At 44.3% G+C, this 21071-nt stretch overlaps 1 protein-coding gene across 1 annotated transcript in view; it reads right to left on the bottom strand.

Annotated features, from left to right (window-relative positions):
• Positions 1 to 21071, bottom strand: part of kdm6ba (lysine (K)-specific demethylase 6B, a) — a 67846-nt gene that overhangs the window by 4624 nt on the left and 42151 nt on the right. The window contains exons 3-14 of the mRNA XM_016677753.1: positions 9767 to 9843; positions 7724 to 7845; positions 7477 to 7600; positions 6456 to 6551; positions 6063 to 6336; positions 5893 to 5946; positions 5562 to 5732; positions 5292 to 5465; positions 4652 to 5197; positions 689 to 4053; positions 450 to 576; positions 220 to 325 (exon numbers count right to left, since the gene is read on the bottom strand). Of these exons, the coding sequence (XP_016533239.1) occupies positions 220 to 325; positions 450 to 576; positions 689 to 4053; positions 4652 to 5197; positions 5292 to 5465; positions 5562 to 5732; positions 5893 to 5946; positions 6063 to 6336; positions 6456 to 6551; positions 7477 to 7595 (5032 nt within the window). The 5' untranslated portion in view covers positions 7596 to 7600; positions 7724 to 7845; positions 9767 to 9843. The remainder of the gene's footprint in view (positions 1 to 219; positions 326 to 449; positions 577 to 688; positions 4054 to 4651; positions 5198 to 5291; positions 5466 to 5561; positions 5733 to 5892; positions 5947 to 6062; positions 6337 to 6455; positions 6552 to 7476; positions 7601 to 7723; positions 7846 to 9766; positions 9844 to 21071) is intronic.

The raw sequence follows: 21071 nt of genomic DNA, 5'->3' as shown, positions 1-21071 counted from the left end.
AGAGAGAGAGAGAGAGAGAGAGAGAGAGAGCAAGACCGCAGGAGATAACAGGAAGTCTAAATGCGGTACATCAAAGATCCTGTTTTGGAAGTTACCGACTTCTGATCTTGAGGATCGTGATTGAGAGTCAGAATCTACATTCTCTTAGACAAACTGATGGGGTTTTTTCAGGTATTTTCATAATTTCCTTAATTTTGGGTGACAGGTTTGGTAACGTACTGAGTCGAAGAGATCCAGCTAGTCCCCTGATGACCGTAACAGGATTCTTTGGGTCTGTACAGAACTGCAGCAGGACCGGAGAGAAGGCATCCCTCTTGCTCTCCAACTGCAAACAAGAAAAAAATGATTCTTAGTCACCACAAGATGGCAGCACATGCTTTCATTGCTGTGGCTTTCTAACTTAACACACTTATGCTACAGATCAGAAGTGTGTTAAAAAGTTGACATACGTAGATGCTTGGTGTGGGGGGGTTGAGTTTCTCCCTAGGAATGGGTTCATCTGTGCTAATGATGGGTTTAACAGAGAAGGCTTGCAGCAGATACGACTCTTTGAATTTCCCTTTGATACGAGCCGACCTGAAATCACAAGGAGACCAGAACAAAATAAATGTGGATACGCTTTAGGATTTGATAGCTGAAAATACCGTTGAAGCTCTTGGAAAACACCTGAACCTCCGTGTGAACTTACTTGCAGGAGCGGATAATCTCACTTGCAGTGTTCTTGATGCTGATTTCTGCGAGAGGAATCCTCTTCTCCTCCACCTCAGAGGCAATGAACGTCTCCCTGTCCCCGCTTTCCACCTTGATGAGGCGAATCTTCAGCTCCTTGGGCGGCCCGTCCGACAGCGCCTTTAGTTTCAACAAGTCTTTGGAACCTAATAACGAGCCGGCATCTGTGGCATTTTTGTGTTCAGAAGACACTTCCCCTGAACTCGAGGTCCATGCTGCACGCTCGCTAGAGGAGCCAGCGCCGTCTTTCCGTTTCTTTTTATCCAATTCACAATGGACCCGATCCTTCTCAGATTCTCGCCTCTGGAGATTGAGATCGCCCAGAACTCTGCGGTGCTTTTTCTCTTTGTGGCTCTTGCCGTCTCTGTGGCGTTTGTGGCTGGAGCTGGAGGATGACGACGAAGAAGAAGCATCGTCTCTCTTCTCTCTGTGCTTCTTCCTTTCCTTCTTGTCCTCGTGTTTCCTGCTGCTGTGGCTGTGACCATGCTTTCTTTTCTTGTCTTTGTGCTCCTTCACTTTCTCAGGTTTCCATCTGTCCTCCGACTTCACACGGCGATCGGATCTATCAAGTGAATGTCGACACAGCATGACTTCGCAGTTCTTCCCCAGCTCCTTCAGAGAAGACTCTGAGATGGTGGTCAGCTCTTGTTCGGTCTTGATTACCTTAATGGGCTTTATGGTTTTCCTCTCCTCCACGGAGTTCACCCTTTCTTCCATCTCTCCCTCATCTGTCCACATGTCACTGTCCTCCGTTTTTAGCTTCTTATCCTCCAGCAGTGAATGAGGAAAGGATTTCTGAGATGGGACAGAGGGGCTGAATGGTGGACTTGTTGAATCAGACGTGGGAGAACTGCCTTGCTGCTGGCGGCAGATATCAGGGCCAAGCGACAGCGAGGAGGAATATTTGACGCCAACCAGAGCGGACGGAGGCGGTCTCCCAAAAGGCCCTCCTCGATAGGCATACTTCTGGCTTTCCAATAGTGTTGCCAAAGACTTAAACGTACTATTTACCCCCGTCTGATGGAGGTGGGGTCTTTGAGGAGGCGGAGAACAAGACGGGGCTTCAGAGTCCTCCTCAGATTCTTCATCAGCTTCGCTTCTGATCTGCTCAGGGAGGCCATAGAGCTTAGCCAGGTCACTGTGGCGGTAGTTTGTATTCCCTACTCCAATTTCCATGTTTACAGTCGGCTTGGTGCTCAGAGGAACGTTCGGGGCAGCCTTATGGTAGTCCTCCTCTTCCTCAAGGGATGAGGTTCGGCTGCAAGGCGATGCCAGAGAGCCTTGCCGGCTGAGCACAGGTGGGCTTGGATTTGATCCCAAATCTTCCTGATTAGGCTGATGCTTTGTGGCTGGGATCAGGTCTGGGGCACACAGGTAGCTCTTCATGGGATCAGCACCTGGGATAAAGTTGTGTATGAGAGCTGCACACCCGTTCTTCTCACTGCTGTACAGTTCCTCCTCTTTTTTGATCGATTCATCCAGCATTGCCATAATGTTAGCCAGACCATCAGGGAGCATTGTGGACATTTCAGAGGGCTCCTCCTCAAACTGAGCACTGTCCGATTCGGTACCATTGTTTTCCCAACTGCTTTCAGTCAACTTTTTGTTGACTCCCGTGGTGACGGCTGAGCTTGATGACAGAGGCGGCAAGGGGAGGGTGTCTCTAGAAAATGCCTGATAAAGTTTGGGGGGCTCTCTAATTGCCACGGTAGGGAGGTCTCTCTCCCTGCCAGAGTCTTTGGATTGGTTGGGTGCTGCTTGCATTGCAGGGGGTTTGCTGGGGTGTACAGGCTGGTTCATCCCTGAGGTATTGAGTGTTGAGGGATTAAATGTTGTGCCACCACCACCATTGCTCCCCATCTCCCTGAGCCGCTGCTTCTCTCTGGCGTACTCAGTCTGCGGTGTGAGGGGAGGAGGGCGTAGCCTCTCTGTGGGGTTGCTGGGGGTCTGGGTAGTCGGAGCGGGAGGTAAACCGCCACGACTGAGCCAGGGGTACGGAGGTGATGCCTGGGAAATGGAGGGTGGTGCGGCTGAGGGAGGCGTAGGAACGGAGAGGGGAGGAGGTGGGGGCACTGTGGGGGTGTTTCCGGAGAGAAGTCTTTCCAGGTTTTCAATGGCAGTCTGCTCTTTTCCTTTAGCGCTGCAGAGGCTTTCCTCTTTCTTCTGCTCCATCCTTTTTTCCTCCTCAAGTTTTCTCTTCTCCTCTTTAGCCCGTTCAATTTCCCTCTTCTTTCTTTCCAGTCTCTCAGCTTCCCTCCTCTTTCGCTCCTCCTCTTGTCTCTCCCACTCTTTCCTCTTTCTTTCCTGCTCTCTCTTTTCCCACTCCAGCTTTTTCCTCTCTTCCTCCTGCTTTGCCAGTTCCCGTCTTTTTCTCTCCATCACAATTTTTTCCATTTCTCTTCTCTTCCTTTCCTCCTCCTGCTGCTGTTTCTTCTGTCTCTCCTCCTCCAGCTTTCGTCTCATTTCTAACTCTCTCTTTTGTTTCTCCTCTTCCTTTTTCCTCTCCTGCTCTTCTCGGTCTCTCCTCCGCCGCTCCTCGGCTTGCATATGCCCCTCCAGCTCGGCGTCAAGCTTGTCTAAAACATCTCCCATCGACTGAGGGACAGTAGTCGAAGCTTGTGGAGCGGAAAACATCTGTGTCGATGTGGAGTGCGGCTGATGATTCGGTCTGGATCCTTGAGACGAAGTGTTGACAGAAGGAAGAGAAGCTGGGCAGTATGTAGAAGGGGAGATGGGAAGAGGATTTGAATCTCTTCTTGTGATTACACTGTCCTCCACTCTTTGGTGGCCCACGGAGAACAGAGACGATGAGGAAAATGGACGAGGAGGTTGCTGGAGGTTAGCCTGAGCATAGTATGACATCTTCCCATTGGTAGGCGGGGATCTTGTGGATTCCTGGTGTTGAGGTTTGGGCTGGTCTTGTTGTTGAGCCTGGCCTCTCTGACAACCTGGCTGCAGCAGAGCATCCATCTGAGATTTGGGGCTAGTGGAGTTCTGGGTCTTTGGATCCATCATTCCTCTCCAACCGTTCTGACTCGTGCGGTTGTTCACAGAGCAACCACCAGGGGGCGACTTAGGCCTCGAAGAGACGTTAGCCACTGTCACTCTGTCTGAGCTGCTGGTGTAGCGGCTGTTAGTGCAGGAGGACAGAGACATGGGCGGGTTGGATGTGATGACAGGCATTCGGGTGGAATTGGTTGGGGGCACAGTGGGACTGATGTGGCGCTGATGCTGATGGGGACCTGAAAGTCGACTGTCTACAACCTGATTGTGGCTCTGCTGGGGTTGAGGTAGCAGACCTGGAGGCGTGTAGACCCTCGACTCCTGAAAAACACACAAAATGTTACATCAGTTGGTGTTACTTCGAATTTTAAAGGCACAATTCACATTAGTAAAGACGTTTCTCAAGCTAAAAAAATGATGTGTATGTTAAGGCTAAGGCAGGTTGAAATGAAATGAAATGAAATGAAATTTTATTCGAACATGATACAAATATAAAAATAAAATAGTGCACAGTAACAAGAAGTGCATAAGAAAGAAGAGAAAATACAGATTTTTTGTTTTGTTTCAGTTTCAGTTATCATGCTCAAAATGGGGTAGGAAGAAGTGAGAACTTATAAACTCCTTTTTGGAGAAGCAACATTCTTGAAATCACTGGTGTGGTGTCTGATTTTATCAGCTACATCCCTCATTGTGTTGTATGCTGCCAGTTTTAAAGAGTCATCGGTTTCATCCAAAACAATGACAGAGTAAAACAGTTTGTTCTGGCTCTGTATACTGGAGAACTATGCTTTAGAAAGCAGCTGAACTCTAGCTATTACATGTTATGACGTTCAAACCAAATTGCTCAGTTTATGAAGCAGGTTTTGACATTTCTAGTCCATTACTGCCTCGCATACAAGCTTGACTGACTTCTACTCACCAGGGAATGACTGCTGGGTCTGCTCTGGTATCTCCAAGCCTCACTGGGACCACTTTGCTGCTGCTGAGGTACTGAGGTGCTGCTGGCAGGAGGAGGGGGTGGAGGAGCACCAGGGTGTCGTAGCCCCGGGTGAGGCTGGTAGTGGCAGTAAGGCACACTGCTGCTGCTGCTGTTGTTTTTGTTGCTGGTTGCAGAAGCGTTTGCTGGTGACGACTGAGCTCTTACCCGATGATCCTTGTCTCCCCTGGTTGGAGTAGGCGGTGTGTGGCCCCCACCGAGCGGGCTTCTCTGTTTGTTTAGACCACGGGGTTCCATAGCTTGGCAGGAGGAGCCCAGGTCCAGTTTGGAGCTTGGATTTGGGTAGGAGGAATGAGGGGAGTGATGATTCACAGCCTGAGGTTGTAGCACATCTTTCTGCAGGTGGGGAGCACATCCCTGGTGGTAGCCTCCCGGAGACGAGTTCGGAGGATGGGGTGAGAGGTTAGAAGGGCTGGAGGAATTGGGAGAGGTCTTTGAGGTGTAGCTGCACATCCCTTTTTTACTTTCCTGATCAACCAGAGCACAAGAAGGAAAACAATTAACCGTGCACCAAAACAATGAAGCTGAAAATGAAAGGTAAAGATTCTGCATCTGTTTGTACCTGAAACTCTTGTGGATGTTTTCTGTCAGACGTGTGGGGCTTCCAGGGAACGCCGTTGTCCTTATGGATGGGGTTCCAGAAAGCAGGTTTCGGGGCGTGGTGGTGAGCTGGCGCCTGCTGTTGAGACGATGATGGAGACTGGCCAGAAAAATGCTGCAACCCTGAGTGGGACACCTGCACACAGATTGAAGCATTAAAAAACAAACCGAACAATCAGACACTGGAGGACAGGCAAGGTGACGGGATAAGTAGGAATACGCTGCTGTGTACCTGATCCAAACTCTTTCTCCTCTTGCTGGGACTGGGGTTGTCCTCGACTACCGGATGAGGAGGTATGTGATGGGACACTGGAGGAGTGTGTTGGATGACCGAATGCTCCCCCAGAGGAGGACCTGGTCTCTTCAGCTGACCCCCCGGCATCTTCCCTGGGTAGCCTCTCTGCTGAGTGCAGAAATTAACGTTAATAGAAATATCAGAGAAGCTCTGATATAGTTTAACTAGAATGTCTCTTGTCATTGAATCAGTGAATGGCATGACTTGGGTTTGTCTTTTGTCTATATAATGAAGAGACAAGGTCACAGCCAATTAGAGAGGCTCCTACCTGGTGCACCTGAGCCCGCATCTCTTCTCCCAGCAGTGGTGGACCCTGGGGATCCTGAAAACACCCCCCCAAACCAAAGCAGATGATGAAACCAACTGAAAAAAACACGAACGGTTCATTTGTTTCTTGAAGCAGAGCAAGTGTCATCTTTGGTTTTCCCCCTCTCTCACCTTCAGCAGTGGGTTTGGTCGGTTAGGAGGAAGATGTGGGTTGAGCAGATGTGCGCCGCTACCAGGGTAACCATTAAAGAGACGCATGGTGTGGTCGTTGGGCAGGGACAGAACCGGATGGGGATGAGGGGGATGGTGGGAGTCGTACTGCTGTTCCCATACTCTGTGAGGAGGAGGATGAAGATGCTGAGGGGGAGGCCTCTGCTGCTCCCGATGCATTGCTGGGAACATTGGTGGTGGTGGGGGATCAAGCTTTTCTTCTCCCCGCATCGGCCTGGACATTCAAATAAAAGTTGAACATTGGTGAGACATCTATAGATAACACATTTTTAAAACATCAAGAAGCCAATTCAAGGAGACCAGTACGTGAATTTTGTTTTTTGGAGCTCTTACCCATTACTTAAGTATTTACTGTGATGGTTTAATCCACCTAGCGCTCCAGGAGGTAGATGGTGAAGTAGCTGCGGTTGGTTCATTGCAGGCGAACACCTAATTGAAAACAGAAAAAGCAATGAATGGCTCAAAATCTGCTTTCAAATTCATACTTGAAGTTTTATGTCACAAAAATTGACTGACTTGGATTCTGAGGATGCTTGTACTGCTGAACTATAGTGATAATCACTGCAGCGATCTGCACTTCTAAAATGTATATTTCACTAAATCTGTGAAACATACTACCTTTGGGTGTTCAAGTACAGAAAAATCAATTGTTTTTTTCTTCTTGTTGAAATGGTGTGTAGAGAGCCATTGGTTGATAAATAGAATCAGACAGTTTTCAGTTCAATTGTTGACCATCCAGAAGAAACTCCAAAATGTTGCTGTTTTTCTATCAGTAAAGCTGATTACTTTTTTTTTCCTGATCAGACTTTTCACGTTCCAATCAGATTCTTAATTGACGCAAAGGCTCCAAGTTGAGGATTCCCTCTACGCAGCACCGAACACGCAAGGTTGAGTTTTCACACAGGAGTAAGCAGATGCCAAAACGGATCGGGTTCGTCTTGGGCCTTCGGTGTGCCGTTACACTGTTCTCAGTGTCGTTGAAATGTTTAGAAATGAAGAAGTCAAAGGAAGCAAAATATGTGTAATTTCTACTCCTGTTCATTTAGGTTGTTTAGAGCAGAAGTAGACTTCAGCAAATGCAGGCCGTTTTCGTTCTTTGCCAGTGGGTTTAATCATTTTTAAAACTTTTTCCTTAAAAGTAGTCACCTCCACAAGATCGCAATTCATAACCTGGGGGTTTGGGTTTGTTGTTTAGGGAAAGAAATGAAAACTACTCCTTGGTTTTCAGGCTTGTAACTAAACCAAAGTGACATTTGGTTGGACTTTGGTCCAAGCTGCAGCTCTAGGCTAGATCTGGCACTTTTACAGTAAACAAAAGGGGAAAGATTGTGTACTGGTTGTCATGGTTACGAACCTGGCAGTTGGCTGCCAGGCGCGGCCGCTCACGGGATGCCATGGCCCCCGGTTGAGTCCGTCCAGAGGGAAGGAGTCCCGTGTGCCTCGCCCGCTTAACTGCTCCACTGTGTGATGCATCCAGCCTGGAAAATCAGCGACACCCACCTCACTAACACAAACACGCATTTTCTGTCCCACGGTTGTAATCATTTCAAACCCAGAGTCTCGTGTTTTGTTGCTCCTAAGAAGCTGCGACGGCTACTCACCAGAGTAGCCGTATCTGTGAAGCCCTCCACTGCAGCACAGAGAGGGCCTCACTCCAACACTGAGAAAATCGGCAACGTCTGACTCCCCTCTCTTCAGCACCAGGAGACTCGAAGCCGACTGGCTGCAGAGAGAGAGAGAGAAACAGAAGAGCCTGTGTGAGAGTGAGTAACACAGAGGCTCATTGAAAAGTCAACAAATGCCACTGGGCTCTCTCCATTATATGGAGTAGTTACAGAGAGACAGTGTTGTGTCAGCTGAGAGGGGACGGGTAGGAGAGTGACCTACTAGGGTAGATTTTATGCTGAATGCTACTCAGTGGCTACATCTTACTCCCTAAAGCTAAATTTAGTTAATTTCTTTGTCTGTCACTGGTTTATTTGCATACGTGAGCCAGTAGGAGGCAGCAGTGAGTTAAATGGCACAGAATGGGATTATTTCTGAGGCCCAGATGGCTCAGTGGGGAGCTCACCTATGAGGACAGATCTGCTGTTACTGTAATCCTAAGCATGGAGCTCCTGATAGAGGGGAAAGACTAAGAGTGAGAGGCTTTGGTCACGTGCCAAGAGTGTGCAGCATTGGAAACAAGCCAAGCTGCACTGTGGCATCAGGCTTGTGCTGCCTGGGCTCTCCTTAACTGGATCTGTGTGTGTGTGTGTATGTGTGTGTGTGTGCCCAGTGCATACACTAAAGTTTAATCTCATTACAGCAGGCGTGATAGAGATGAGGAGAGGGGGGCCAGCAGCGACAGACGGTCTGAACAGGATGGAAGGATAGATTAAGGAGAAGAGATGGAGCGGAGAGTGGGAACGGTGCCACGAAAACACCCGTACACCTTCCCACACACACGGAGACCACACAAAAGAAAACAGTGGAGGTGGAAACACAAAGGAGAAAGACACAACTCTGTAGACTTAAAATGCACTTGGCAAGAAGTAAGAAGGTGAGAAGACCCGAAAAGACGACAACAAAACTTGAAAGGGACGACTGTTAATCTGAATCAGACAATAATCCAACTTATTTTTCCATCCCTGTACATATTTACTGATATAACATTCCTAAAAGTGCGTCAAATAGTAGAGGTGGATGGAGAAAGCAGCTGACAGAGTCAGAAACCTGTTTTCGATAAATGAACACATCACATGTAAACGCTACCAGGTTCCTTAAGATGAATCTAGTTGCATGAAAGTTACTTCTAAATGGAAAATAATCATTCATTTTCACAAAGGTGCTTTAAAGATCTCAGTTCTGACTCCATTTTTAACAAACACCACTTTCTATAAAATGTAGAGGAACGTTTGTAGTTCAATGAGGCTGCGAGAAAGTGAGAGAGAGCAAAGCTGCAGTTTTATACTTCTGAATCTTCCAACCTCTGTCATAAAGCATGCTGAATTTGAAAACAGACTTAAAATAGGAGTCTGTTTTCTAAGAAAATACCAACAGACCGTTGCATTAGCAATGCAAACCACTAACTGCTATAATAGACACTAAAGACTATTTAAAGATGTCAACTCCACAATTATTTTTGTCCAATATAATAAAAGGTAAAACCTGTTTTACAGTGACTGACTGTCTCTGCTCGCCCTATATTAAAGAGCTTAAAGAGAAATTACAGTCAGCTGGAAGCAGAATCAGCAGGTTTTACAAAACCCTAAATTTAAAATCAGCTATTAATTTTGATTAAGATGTTAAAAACACTACTCACTGAATGAAATTGCTTTAGTTGGAGTGTACCAGACACACGGTAAGGTTGAGTCACTCCTCTTGCTCAGCAGAGTGCAGCACTCTTCCACTAGCTTTCCCAAATTAGCTTTGGACATGCGTAAAGGTCCCTCCCACCAGTTCCTCTCCTCTCACTAACTCTGGACGTCTCTCTCTATTTAAAGCCCACTCGCTCCACACACAGACACATAAACAGGCCACGGTCTCTATCTCACCCACCCCACCACAAAGGATCAGGCTCCACCAGACGCTGCTGTGGAGCGGAGATAGGCCGGCAGAAACTGTCAAGACCCCACTGATGCAAACACTCCAGCTGGGCTCACCTTTCAGAGTTAGCACCGAGTTATTGATTCACAGTTCTGTCAAATCTCCTCTTCAGCTGCCAATCATCTCTTCAGACCTGGAAAACAGAAAGCACTTTGTTGTCAAGCTGTCAAAAAAACAACACGAGGCAGGATTCAGAGGTACAAAATAAATCTTGGGGGGGTCATTGAATATAAGCCAATGCAATTATTTTTATTATAGATCAGGAATATTTGTTTATTAATTCATATTTCAATAGTGAGTAAATGGCCAAGTTTGACAAACTAAAAGGATTTTTAAAGATGTTCCGACAGATGCTGTTCTTGTTTATCCTACCAAGCATGGTAAGAACAGTGAGGCTAGTTTGTTTCTATGGGGAGCAATATGCATTAATTTAGTTAACATTTATTAAATATAACAAGACTTGTTAGGCTGCGTCAGAGCAAAAACCAAAAGCCTAAGTTTGTATTCAGCGTTAGCTTAGTGACAATGCTAATGCTAAAATCAAGCATGGTAGCAAGCAGAGTTTCCTGACTCTTTGGGAGTGTCTGCTAATGAACAGTACATCTTAGCAGTGGTTGTGCTTAGCATGCTGCTTTTAATAAATGGATTTAAAAATCTTCTCCAATTTTAGTTAACCCAGCAAGGACGCTAATGCTAAAGGCAAACATGCTAGCAAGCAGAGTTTAACCCAAGTTGTTTCTGATGAACAACACATCTTAGCCGTGGTTGTCCAGCAAATGCTACCAATATCACGGAGTCTGTCTGAAGACATGGGACAAAAAAAAAAAAAAATTGTCTTAATATGCCCACAACTTGCTAACTCGTGGGAACGACTCGTTTAATTTGTGGCAATGACTATTATAATTAAGATGTTCCCATGAAAAGCCATAAATTAAACAAGTCGTTCCCACGAGTTATTGAGTCGTGGCCACGTTTCTTTTCCTCCCCTGTCACCAGATGGACTCTGTACAATGTAGAAAAGGTTTTACAAAGTTTCTTTACATTTTCGGAATGATTGTCTGAATTGCAAACCAGTTTTTTTTTTTTTTTGTTTTTTTACATGCAGGGCAAACTAAATGAATCTGTGAAATATGCAGCTTGTTCATCATTATTCTAAGGCAAATGATGATCTAGCAAGGCCAAAGGTTTTAAATTATCCTGCTTATGAACTGTTGATCAATATAAACACAAAAATTAGAACATGGGCCGGCTCCCACAACAAGGTACAAGATTTGAAAACCTCTAAAATGTTCCGCCGTACCGATGCAATCCTTTAAAGTCATTCAACAACAACTTTTTCTTTTTGGATATATTTCCAGTTGTAAAAACAGACATAATATGGGTAAACAACAACAGGAAAGCCATAATAACCTCTTATTATGGTTATTATGGCCATGTCTGCAGTCAGACATGTGGGTTTAATGTCTGACTGCAACCGCTAACAAAGCAGATAGCCAGACTAGCTAATATCAATTTGTTTACTGGACTATAAATAACTAAATGCATCTTCTCTTACGCCGCTTACAGTCAGGTGACCGTGGGTGTCTTTCTATTTATAGAAATGTATTTATTGAACAGATGGTTGTTTAGTTGGAGCAAATATTAAAAAAATAAATTCTATAGTTAACTTTAATAAAATTTGAATTTTCAAAATTTTATCATTTTTGAAATCAAACTACACGAGTATTTTCATCCAAATCTATACCTACCTGATTACATGTATTTAATAAAAAATAATTTTGAAATTAAGAAAAAAAAAGTTGGAACTGAATTGTTTCAACATCTTTTAAATTTAAGGAGAAATACCAATTAATATCTAGTTAAATAAAATATTTTAAGGTCAACTTTAGCAAACAGATTACCAGTTTGGTTAGTCAGTGTGCCGTTTTCTCCATCTCCAACTTCAGAAACAATAAACTGGACTTTATGGGAAACCTGATGGTAGCCAGGAGGCGAGGGGTTAAATAAGCCGGGAGGGTGACCCATCGGGATTCTCTCCTCTCACTGACACAATGGTGAGACCGACTGAGCAATTTAACAGGCGAACAGCCACAAACAGGACTGATGTCACAAAGAGGAAGAGCTGAGCTGGCCAAGTCGACCATTTCATGTGAGGAAACATTTAATAAAACTCACAAAACGAGGGAAGTAGACAGCAGACTGAACCGCTGAGGGCAAACGGGGACACGGGGACCAGGCTATAATTACTCCTTTTACAGAGGCTGTGTGTTTATGTGTGTTGCGAACAAACAGTCTACTCCAGTTGCTACCCTGGCTATCTGTTTGCTCACATCTACACCAGCAGCCGAGTGTGAGAAACTCAGTCTTGTGAAACAAGATCGTGAACGTAGACGTCAAACCGTGGTGTTAGATTCCAGCTCAGGTTTTATCACCTCAGCGACACCACCTACAGGACAATCTGTGAGAATGTGCACCATCATTACTCTGTTAATTTTTGGGGGGAACCCCTTCCCCTTCCACCTTACCGATGACTCAACACTCTGGAAAAGGGCTTCCCCGAAAGCGGAGGCCGCAAAACTCCGCCTCCCTTCGGGACGCCGCTTACAGTCAGGTGACCGTGGGTGTCTTTCTGCATCACCGCTGATGCGAGAGCGGTGGGAATTTTCTCGGACTACGTGATGTCATGTCTGCTCCGCTCGCTACACGAGGTAAATCGAGAGTGTTTAGATATACAAACAGGATGTGATGAGCTACGAGGAGGGGGGTTTCGTGCTGCGACAGAAATCAAACCGCCAAACTGCAAGTTAACAAGTTTTGTGATTCAATCCATCCTAAAAGCTAAAAGTAAACAAGTTTGAAAGTGACAAGTGTGTGAATGGGAGTGATTACTTTCACTTCTACCACACAACCACAACCAGTCAGTATTTCACAGTGTACTCTTAAAAAAATCAAAACAAAATAGAAAGAGAAAAATCAAAGGATTTCTCTCTCTTTCTCAATAAAAACACATCCAGATGATAAACCCAATATGAGAAAATCCCCCCACGGTACATCTTGTTGATCAGAAATCCCCCTCAAATGACGGCACTCATCAAAGCGCTCTTCCTGTCAACACCCTCATTGCTGTGCTTGCAAATTATCCCCCTCCCATCTGCCCCTAAAAAAAAAAAAAAAAAACATCAGCTGTGTGGGTGTAACCAAGGAGGCAAAGAGAAATTCAGAAATGTGACATTCCCAGTTCATACGGAAAGGTTAGCTCCATCGCTGCCTGGGGCAAAGAGGAACAAACGGTTGAAAAACGAACTGGGAGTCTGAGTCAGTTTTTAGCCTGCCATGCCAACCGCTGCCTCGTTCTGATCTTCTGCCAGACCAGAGAGGAGCAAGCAGGCGGTGACGATATTCGCAGCAAAAAATATCCATCTGTGGGACAGAGAGCACTGGCTGCGATTCTGTTTTTATCCTCCTCGGTGATACAACGGTAACGTCAGTGTGACATTACAGAGCTGCGTGGTGGCGAGGCAAACACTAGCACACAGAAAACATCGAGAGTGTTCAGCAGTGAGCATGACGCCGCTGAATGTAAAGAGATTGTGTAAGAGTTACTGGAGAGCCAGTTTGATGAGAAACAAAGCCGGTTAGGTTCGGAGAACATGCAGGAGAGGAAGGCGTTCTGAGGAGCGGAAAGACCAAGCTTGGGTCTTTTTCTGTGTCTCTCTCCTCATCTCATTCCGCCTTCCCTCACGCTCTCTACTCCATTTGGCCATTACATAATCAGTCCCAGATAGAGATCGTGTTCTGGAGGAAACACCAAATATTTCTCTCTGCCTCACATCCGTCCTCCCCTGCATGTTTTTTTTTTCTCCTTTTGTTTGTTCGTGCGTGAGCAAACGTCAGCACATGCCGATCCTAGCCGGTGATGGGGGCCAACTTCATCACGTCTGCCTCCTCAAACACGCACGCTCAGGAAAAGCCAGAGAACGCAGTGCCAATGATGATCCTCAGGTCAAATGAGGACACAGCAAGTTGAACACTCCTCTCTTTCTATAATTAAATCCATCCATTTGGAACCAAAAGGAGCTAAAATGCATTTTATGTTTAGTACAGCTTCATCCATCTGGGGGAATATACTTGAAGCCAGACATCCCAGGAACATTCACTTAATAGGGTAAACCCCAGAAAGAGTCGATTTGCCTCAGTAGTCAAAGCTCAAATCATTTGAAATTGTCTTCACACCTGAGGTGAAGTGTGTTTTAGTTCAAGTCAGAAAACCAATGGGATTTCACAGTTGTTGTAGTTGTTAGCTACTACATTACAAGCGTTAAGATAATGTGTTTCTCTCCATTTCATGCATTCAAACACTAAAAGAACAAGCAGATAAAGGCTGTACATCCACTAAGTGTACCTTTAGTGGAAAAAGATAGAGGTTCTAACTTGTAAGTTTTAGTGGGTTTTATACACACTGTGTCCACTTTAGAACCTGAAATCAGAGACATACATCTTTCAAAATTTAATTTTTGGGGGTATATTTTACTGGGATCCGTGAATCCAGCTTTCACGTACAACGAAGCACACCATTAGCTACAGTAATATCTACAAAGATAAAACGTTTGGGCAGTTATTTGGACTGACGGCTAGGTAGTATCATTAATCCTAACAGCTCCCTAATACTCAGACGGACTCAAAGTCGGAACCAGTCGTAAGGACGTATAGCACGACTGTCATCCTCTGTGCTACAGTGACAGATGAGCAGTGGCTGCCCTGTTGACGGAGAAACCTGGCTAGGCACCCAACTAGCTCATTAAACCTGCTGGAAACCATTCAGATTGTGGGAAATTAAGCTATTTGTCGCAAAAAAAAAAATGTAGGCAATTGGTACGTTCATCTATAAAACCACAACTGTCCATGGACAGAGCAAGCAGAGTCCGTGCGGCTCACAGAATACGCACAGTGCACCAAAGTATGAGGGAGCCTTGATATTACACGTCTTCTACAATGTTGTCCTAACAAAGTCCAATCTAGTAACCAATATGGACATGTAAGGATACGTACATGAAGATTGTTGACTCAAAGAAAGAACCTGGAATCATCCAGATAATAATCATTTTTATTGACCTACTTAAGAGAACACATACACTTTGACTAATAAACATAGCTTATAAACAACAACAAGAACTAGAGAAATTGTTGGCTTCATATCAATTTACAAGCTTATGATCTGTGATTAAACCAAAGCTTAACGTTTTAGTCACCACTTGCTGGTAGGTCATTTGCAAGATCAAAACTTTCACATTCAGGATTTGCTGGTATCTGTTGCCGGTAGCGCCAACTAAGATGTCTCATCCTGGATGTTGGGGCGGACTTGTTGACGTCAAAAGTGCTTTTTGTACCTTCTAACAGCTGCTTTCACTTGTTTAGGAGCAACAAGAAGACATATTCACACGCAACCTGTTTGTTAACACCTTTTTAAAAGAAAAAAGCCACATTTAAAAGTAGGGAAAAGGGGAAATAGATGAGGCCCTTTTCTGAAAGGAACTGGGTTGAGACTGATAGCACACAACTGGGTTAGTGGGCTGCTCCTCACATAGACACTCATGAAAAACGATCAGCCGCTCGCATGTGTGACGTTACAGAGAAGGGGAACTGAGCTCAGGGGGAGAGGAAACTGTCGTCCACATCACAGGAAGTAGGCCTCCCTGAAGGGGTACCAAAGAGTGTGGTTTCCTGTTTAAAAAGATGATCTCGCTTTGTTTTTAGCCGTCTGCTTTCACTCGCTTTCTGACAAATATTTACCTTAATTGATGTGCAAAAAGAACAGCTAAAACTTGCCCACATGGTTCCTGAAACACTCCTCTGAGACACACATCATGAATGACTCATTCAAAGCCCGAGCAAAAACAAGGCAAATCGCCGACAGTGACTCCTGGTTGCTTCATCAGCCTCTATTTTCTGGTAAACGTGAGCGATAGTGGGCAATGACTCTTCTTTCCAGTTGCTTGTTCTTCATTTTCACAGAAACCCAATGGAAACATCAGTTCGGTTCTCTTTTCAGACTCAAAAACAAGAACTTCGCTATCTGGGAAGACAAACCGAAAAAGTGGATGACTCAAGACAAAGCTTGACTAGAAAGTGCAACAACAATAATTCCTGATAAACCTGTAACGATAATGAGGATGTGGGCGTCTTATTGACAACCGGCAGTGGCTCGATCATTTCCAGTCTTCATTTCCACGCTTCAGCAACCGCAAAAGCCCCCAAACTTTCCATTTTGAGACAATAGATGCTCCCACTTTTTATTGGAAGAATAAAATCTCAAAAATCCCCATCTGAGCCCCAATCCATTCAGAATGTCTCAGATGGTCCCAACATTAAAAACTTTGTCCTTCCCAACTGTTACCAGGGGAGCAGGCTGTGTCTTTACTTTCTTCAGAGGAAGGACTTCATCATCAGGGTTTGTATGAGGTCTTTATGATCAACATGTTTACAGCAACACAGGGCAGGCTGACCTCACACACACACACACCAACTAATCCCCCCTGTTTTTTCCCTCTTCCTTCCCTGGACTCACAATATGCCTCATCAGCAATGCTGTGTGTGGGCCAAAACACACAAAATAATAGGGATAGGTTTTGTGTGAGGGAGAGCTTTATCACACATAATGACAGCGTGAGTACAGATGGCCCGGCGCAGTGTTTTATTTTATTTTTTTCCTCATATGCGCCAAGATCTTTAATCAGAAGAGCTGTGACGCAGGCAGAGCCGTTTCGTTACAAAAGCACAGCTTGTACATTTAGTCTAGAAAACATCCAAGGCCTGTTTGGAGATTCCTAAGATACCACCGTCGCCGCCGATTCCTGCAGGCAGTTTGTATATAAATCTCCAGCTGAGCTGCCTGAGATATTATTTATCCAGCAGGCTGCGTTACCGAGGGTATAACTCAGAAGAGGTGAGGTGAGGTAAAATGAGGTGAAGGGAAGCAAATTCTTTCCAAGGTGTGAGAGTCTGTGTAGTTTTTGGTATGAGTCACGCAAACCCCTGTTTCCACTGTGGCATCCCCACCATCATCAGTGGAGGAGAGCCAGAGGTAACAAAGGGAGGAAAACTTTCTCAGTGCAACAAGCTGAATATAAACAACCCCGTCCCCTTTCACACTCCGGATGAAATGCTTTTCTCTACCACAGCTGAACAAAATGCCATAAACAAAGCTCGTAGCTGTGGATGAGAAACACACTCGTAAAGGTTTTAGCATCTTTTTTATGGCAATGACAGTCTGACAAAATTCTGTTTTCTGGCTATAAACCACACTGCACACAATCTATAACCTCTTTAACACAAGTGTTGCTCTAAAACTCTTACTCAGCAGACTTTTAGGTCAATTAGTACCTTTAATGTTCATTGTATCCTTTCTAATTTTGTTGTACCTAGAGATTACAAACATACATAAAACATACTCAAATCTCACATATTCTATAATATTTTGATCCTCATCTGACCATCTGACTTACTGAATACAAGGAATTATGACCCTTTATCAACCAAAATAACTTTGGGTGACCTCTGTTTTGCAGATCTCTAACGGATTCATAAACCTACATTTCTTTACTTCTGGCCAGCAGTCTATAAAAAACACATTAAACTATTGTTTGTCAAAGTAAGAACAAACCAGCAATTCAGCGAAATATCCAGCAGTTAGATTAAGTAGTACACTTAACATTGACGCAAGATTAGTTCAATAGCTAGAGTAGCAAAGATAATTCAATTTCATGTTTTGAAAACATTATCAATTGGGGTTTACAGTTATGTGTTAACATGCAGGATGATTACATGCTACCACATAATTTTAATGCCTCATGGTAAACTGTGGACCTGCACCTGTCCCAGTGTACTCCACCTTCTGACCAACGGCTATTTCCTCCAGTTGTAGAGAGTCCAGGGTAACGCAGCTCCACCTTTACCCATACCGTTCCTACACACTGTCAGTCAGGTGGCTGAAAGACCATGGCTTCTACACCTTTCCCTCACAAGACAGACATTTAGCTGGAAATATTTTCAGGTACGAAAACCCTAGACTGTCATGGTAGGGAAGCTAAATGGCCAACACTGTTTTAAAATTATAGTTGGCATGCTGCAACACGTCTGTAAAGCAGCCAAGTGCAGCCTGGCTACAAGAGTGGATAGCCTGACTAATTAGCTAGTAAATACCAGCTTGTTATTCTGGTTTTGGATAGACCAGAACAAGAAGATCTAATGAGTTCTGAAGCAGGCTCTTGCCTCAAACCTTTAACGTCCTGAATCCACAAATAGCCTTCTAGCAGGGAATGAAGGAATTACACATTTAAAAAGATTTTCCACTTTAAAACTACGCAAAACAAAAATTAAAAAATGCCAATATTGCAGTCTTGTCAAGCGCATCTGCTCCGTTCAGTGTCTCACGCTCATAGAGAGAAACTGAAAAGGCTTTGATCGACTCCCTTTAAAGTTTAAACTGTGCGCCGACACTGAAGCGGTGGGAAATCCCTCTGTTGGTCTCTAACAGAGAGGAGAACTTGTGTTTTAGCTTCTGACTGGATGGAGTGCTGGAAGGAGGGTGGGGTACCGTCATGCATCTCTCCTCCCTTCTCTACGGTTTTGTCACTCTGGATCAAAAACGGACCCTTTTTTACTGGAAAAGGGCTGCAACAGAATGGTGTGACACTGACAGATGTTTCATCACGACATTCACCCGGCCACTTCCCCTCCAAGTTGTTTCACTTTGAAGCACAGACACTCAGACTGGTACTGTTGTGAACAACGTCCCATTTCCAGCAACTGCCTGAGTGAAACAACACGATACAGCATCTTTACTCCACCAAGAACTCTACGGCACTAATCGAAGTTATGAAGCATGGATTTCCACTGCAGGATTTCACAGAAAACACATTTCAACAGAACACAAGTAAAAACAAACGCTGCTTCTTTGTTTATACGCTGATTGATGACATCAGAGAAGCCACAGTAATCTGACTGCTTCACTAACATTTACTAGTAAACACTGGAACATGAGTGACTTTTGACAAGCCAGTTGATATATTCGGAAGAAAGCTGGTTTCTGTGGTGTAATTTTTTTTTTTTACACATTTCCAATCTAAATAGCAAACCAAGTTAAATAACTGATCATAACACAATGTTCTTTGAGAAATAAACATTACAAATACTGTAATTGGTTTGGTTTTCTAGAAATGTCTGGCTAGTAGCATTAAAGCAGAATCAGTACATATATTGGCTTTTGATCTAAGCCAACATATGGCTTAATTATTATGCCCTACACCTTTTTTAGTATGCGCAAATGCTATTTTAGTGTATTAAAGTATAAAAGTAACATTATTAGATCATGCCACATTATATGACCGGCTTAGCACTGTTTAAAACTTCATACCTACCACACCGTTTCCTTCCCGTTCATGCTGATGGGTGTGGAATTATGAGGCAAGACATAAAACTAACAAAACCCGTTTGTGTGCAGGATTTCATAATCCCAATTTAAACAGAATGCATGTCTCAAGATCATTCAATTGTTTTGTACAACTTGAAGATTCAGTGAAAATGTACAAATCAAATCAAAAATCAAGTTAGAAATTAAGCACAAAATGGTAGCATTAACTGAAAAACTATTTAAATAAATATTAAAGGAGGAAATAAATCCCGCCGCCGCACATCTCTCCTGCTTACTCAACTTATCTGACTCACGTTTTTTGTACACTTCCCCCCTCCATGTCGTTCTGTCACTTTAATTTTCCTCCGTGCTCATCACTGCTCGTAGTAAAATGGGCGGCGACTGTTCATTCATACACGCTCCTGTTGAGATCACGGGACAAGTGGGGGGCGGAGTGGAGTCGAAGCACAAAGTGTGTGCCTGCGTGTGTGAGTGGATGGATGACTCTTTACAGCCTCAAACTTCAAAAGGAGACAAAAACCCGCTGCTGTTTTCCACGCCAATCGATCCGAGTGATAGGAAGTGAGCCATCAAAGACCCCATGCTGGCACACTTCGCTGATTTCTGACCTCTGGTCTTTTATAACAGGCAATAAAATGGCTTATAAGCCCCCTTGAGTACTCAGTTTACTCCTAAACCGGATAGAAAATTACTTTACGTAGACTATCTATGCGTAATCTTTGGACAATTACGCTCTAGAGAAGAAAGATAAACAATCCACATTAGATATTGGGGGTGAGGGAGGGGGTAACAACGAGGAGTTTTAAGGCAAAGTAACTATTTTCGACGCTTACACAATATAAGTAGACAGAAACTTGGAAGAGTCTTGAATTAATACGAGAAACTGTAATATTTAAATCCCCTTTGGGATGAATAAAGTATCCATGTATGGACGTTTGTTTACCGTTCTTCTAAGGAGATCGGTGCGTAATGTTTTGGATACTTATGTGAGACGCATGAATCCTACTATTTAATCCATTAGATTTATAAAAAAATAAATAAATATGCGCTTTGGAGTCATTTTTGGACGCCTGAAATCTGATAACTACGCAGCAAATCACGTTAACCAAAACATAAGAAGTGGTCAGACTACCACTGGAACCTTAATGGACAGCACCAAAACATCAACCCTCCCCCCCCTCTTTTAAAGAAAAAGAGTAAGGTGATGCAAATCATTTTCTTTCAGTCCGGCTCTTTGTGTGCGTAAGGATTGACTGAGGGGGTTGATGGGGGTCGCAGCAATCCATTCACTTTATACGGCTGGCGACCTCGGTGATCCTGCCCACCCCCCACTCCAGCTCTCACACACGCACAATGCCCGTGAGATCTCCTTACACATGCAGTTTTCATCATCCCCATGTCCTCTAGTGACACACACAGTGCCGGTTTGTTTCACAATAACACGGGGATTGCGATATTTTCATTCATAAACAGACGTGACAACCGAACTGACGCAGAAACACTCCTGAAAACTCTTCAGCTGTTTCAGAAAGAAAACAAGACATCGCTTCTGGGAGAGAAATTACTCAGATGCCACTACAAAGACCAACCAAGTCCGGTAAATGTGACTTCATCGTGGATGTGAATTATGCACACACGCGTGGGATCAAACAGAACCACCTGTGGTTCAGGATGATTTCAGAGACAGCCAAATTCCCCCCACCTTATTAATTGCAATAAGTTACACTCACTGATTAAAAATCATTTAAGTGTTATTTATTTACTCATCACAAAAGAAAAGGAAAGAAAAAGGAAACAACACTGTTTCAGAGTACTCACCGTCTGTCCGTGTTTAAAATAATCCCTCCGCGAACAAAACTGACTGAGTTAAATATCCGCAGTGCTCTGTGTGGTATCCCAAGTTAGAGCAGCTCCGAGTCAGCAGCCGGCTG

This window comes from Poecilia formosa, unplaced genomic scaffold (genome assembly GCF_000485575.1).
Source record: "Poecilia formosa unplaced genomic scaffold, Poecilia_formosa-5.1.2 Scaffold163, whole genome shotgun sequence".
NCBI lineage: Eukaryota > Metazoa > Chordata > Actinopteri > Cyprinodontiformes > Poeciliidae > Poecilia > Poecilia formosa.
This window is presented reverse-complemented; position numbering and strand designations above follow the sequence as displayed.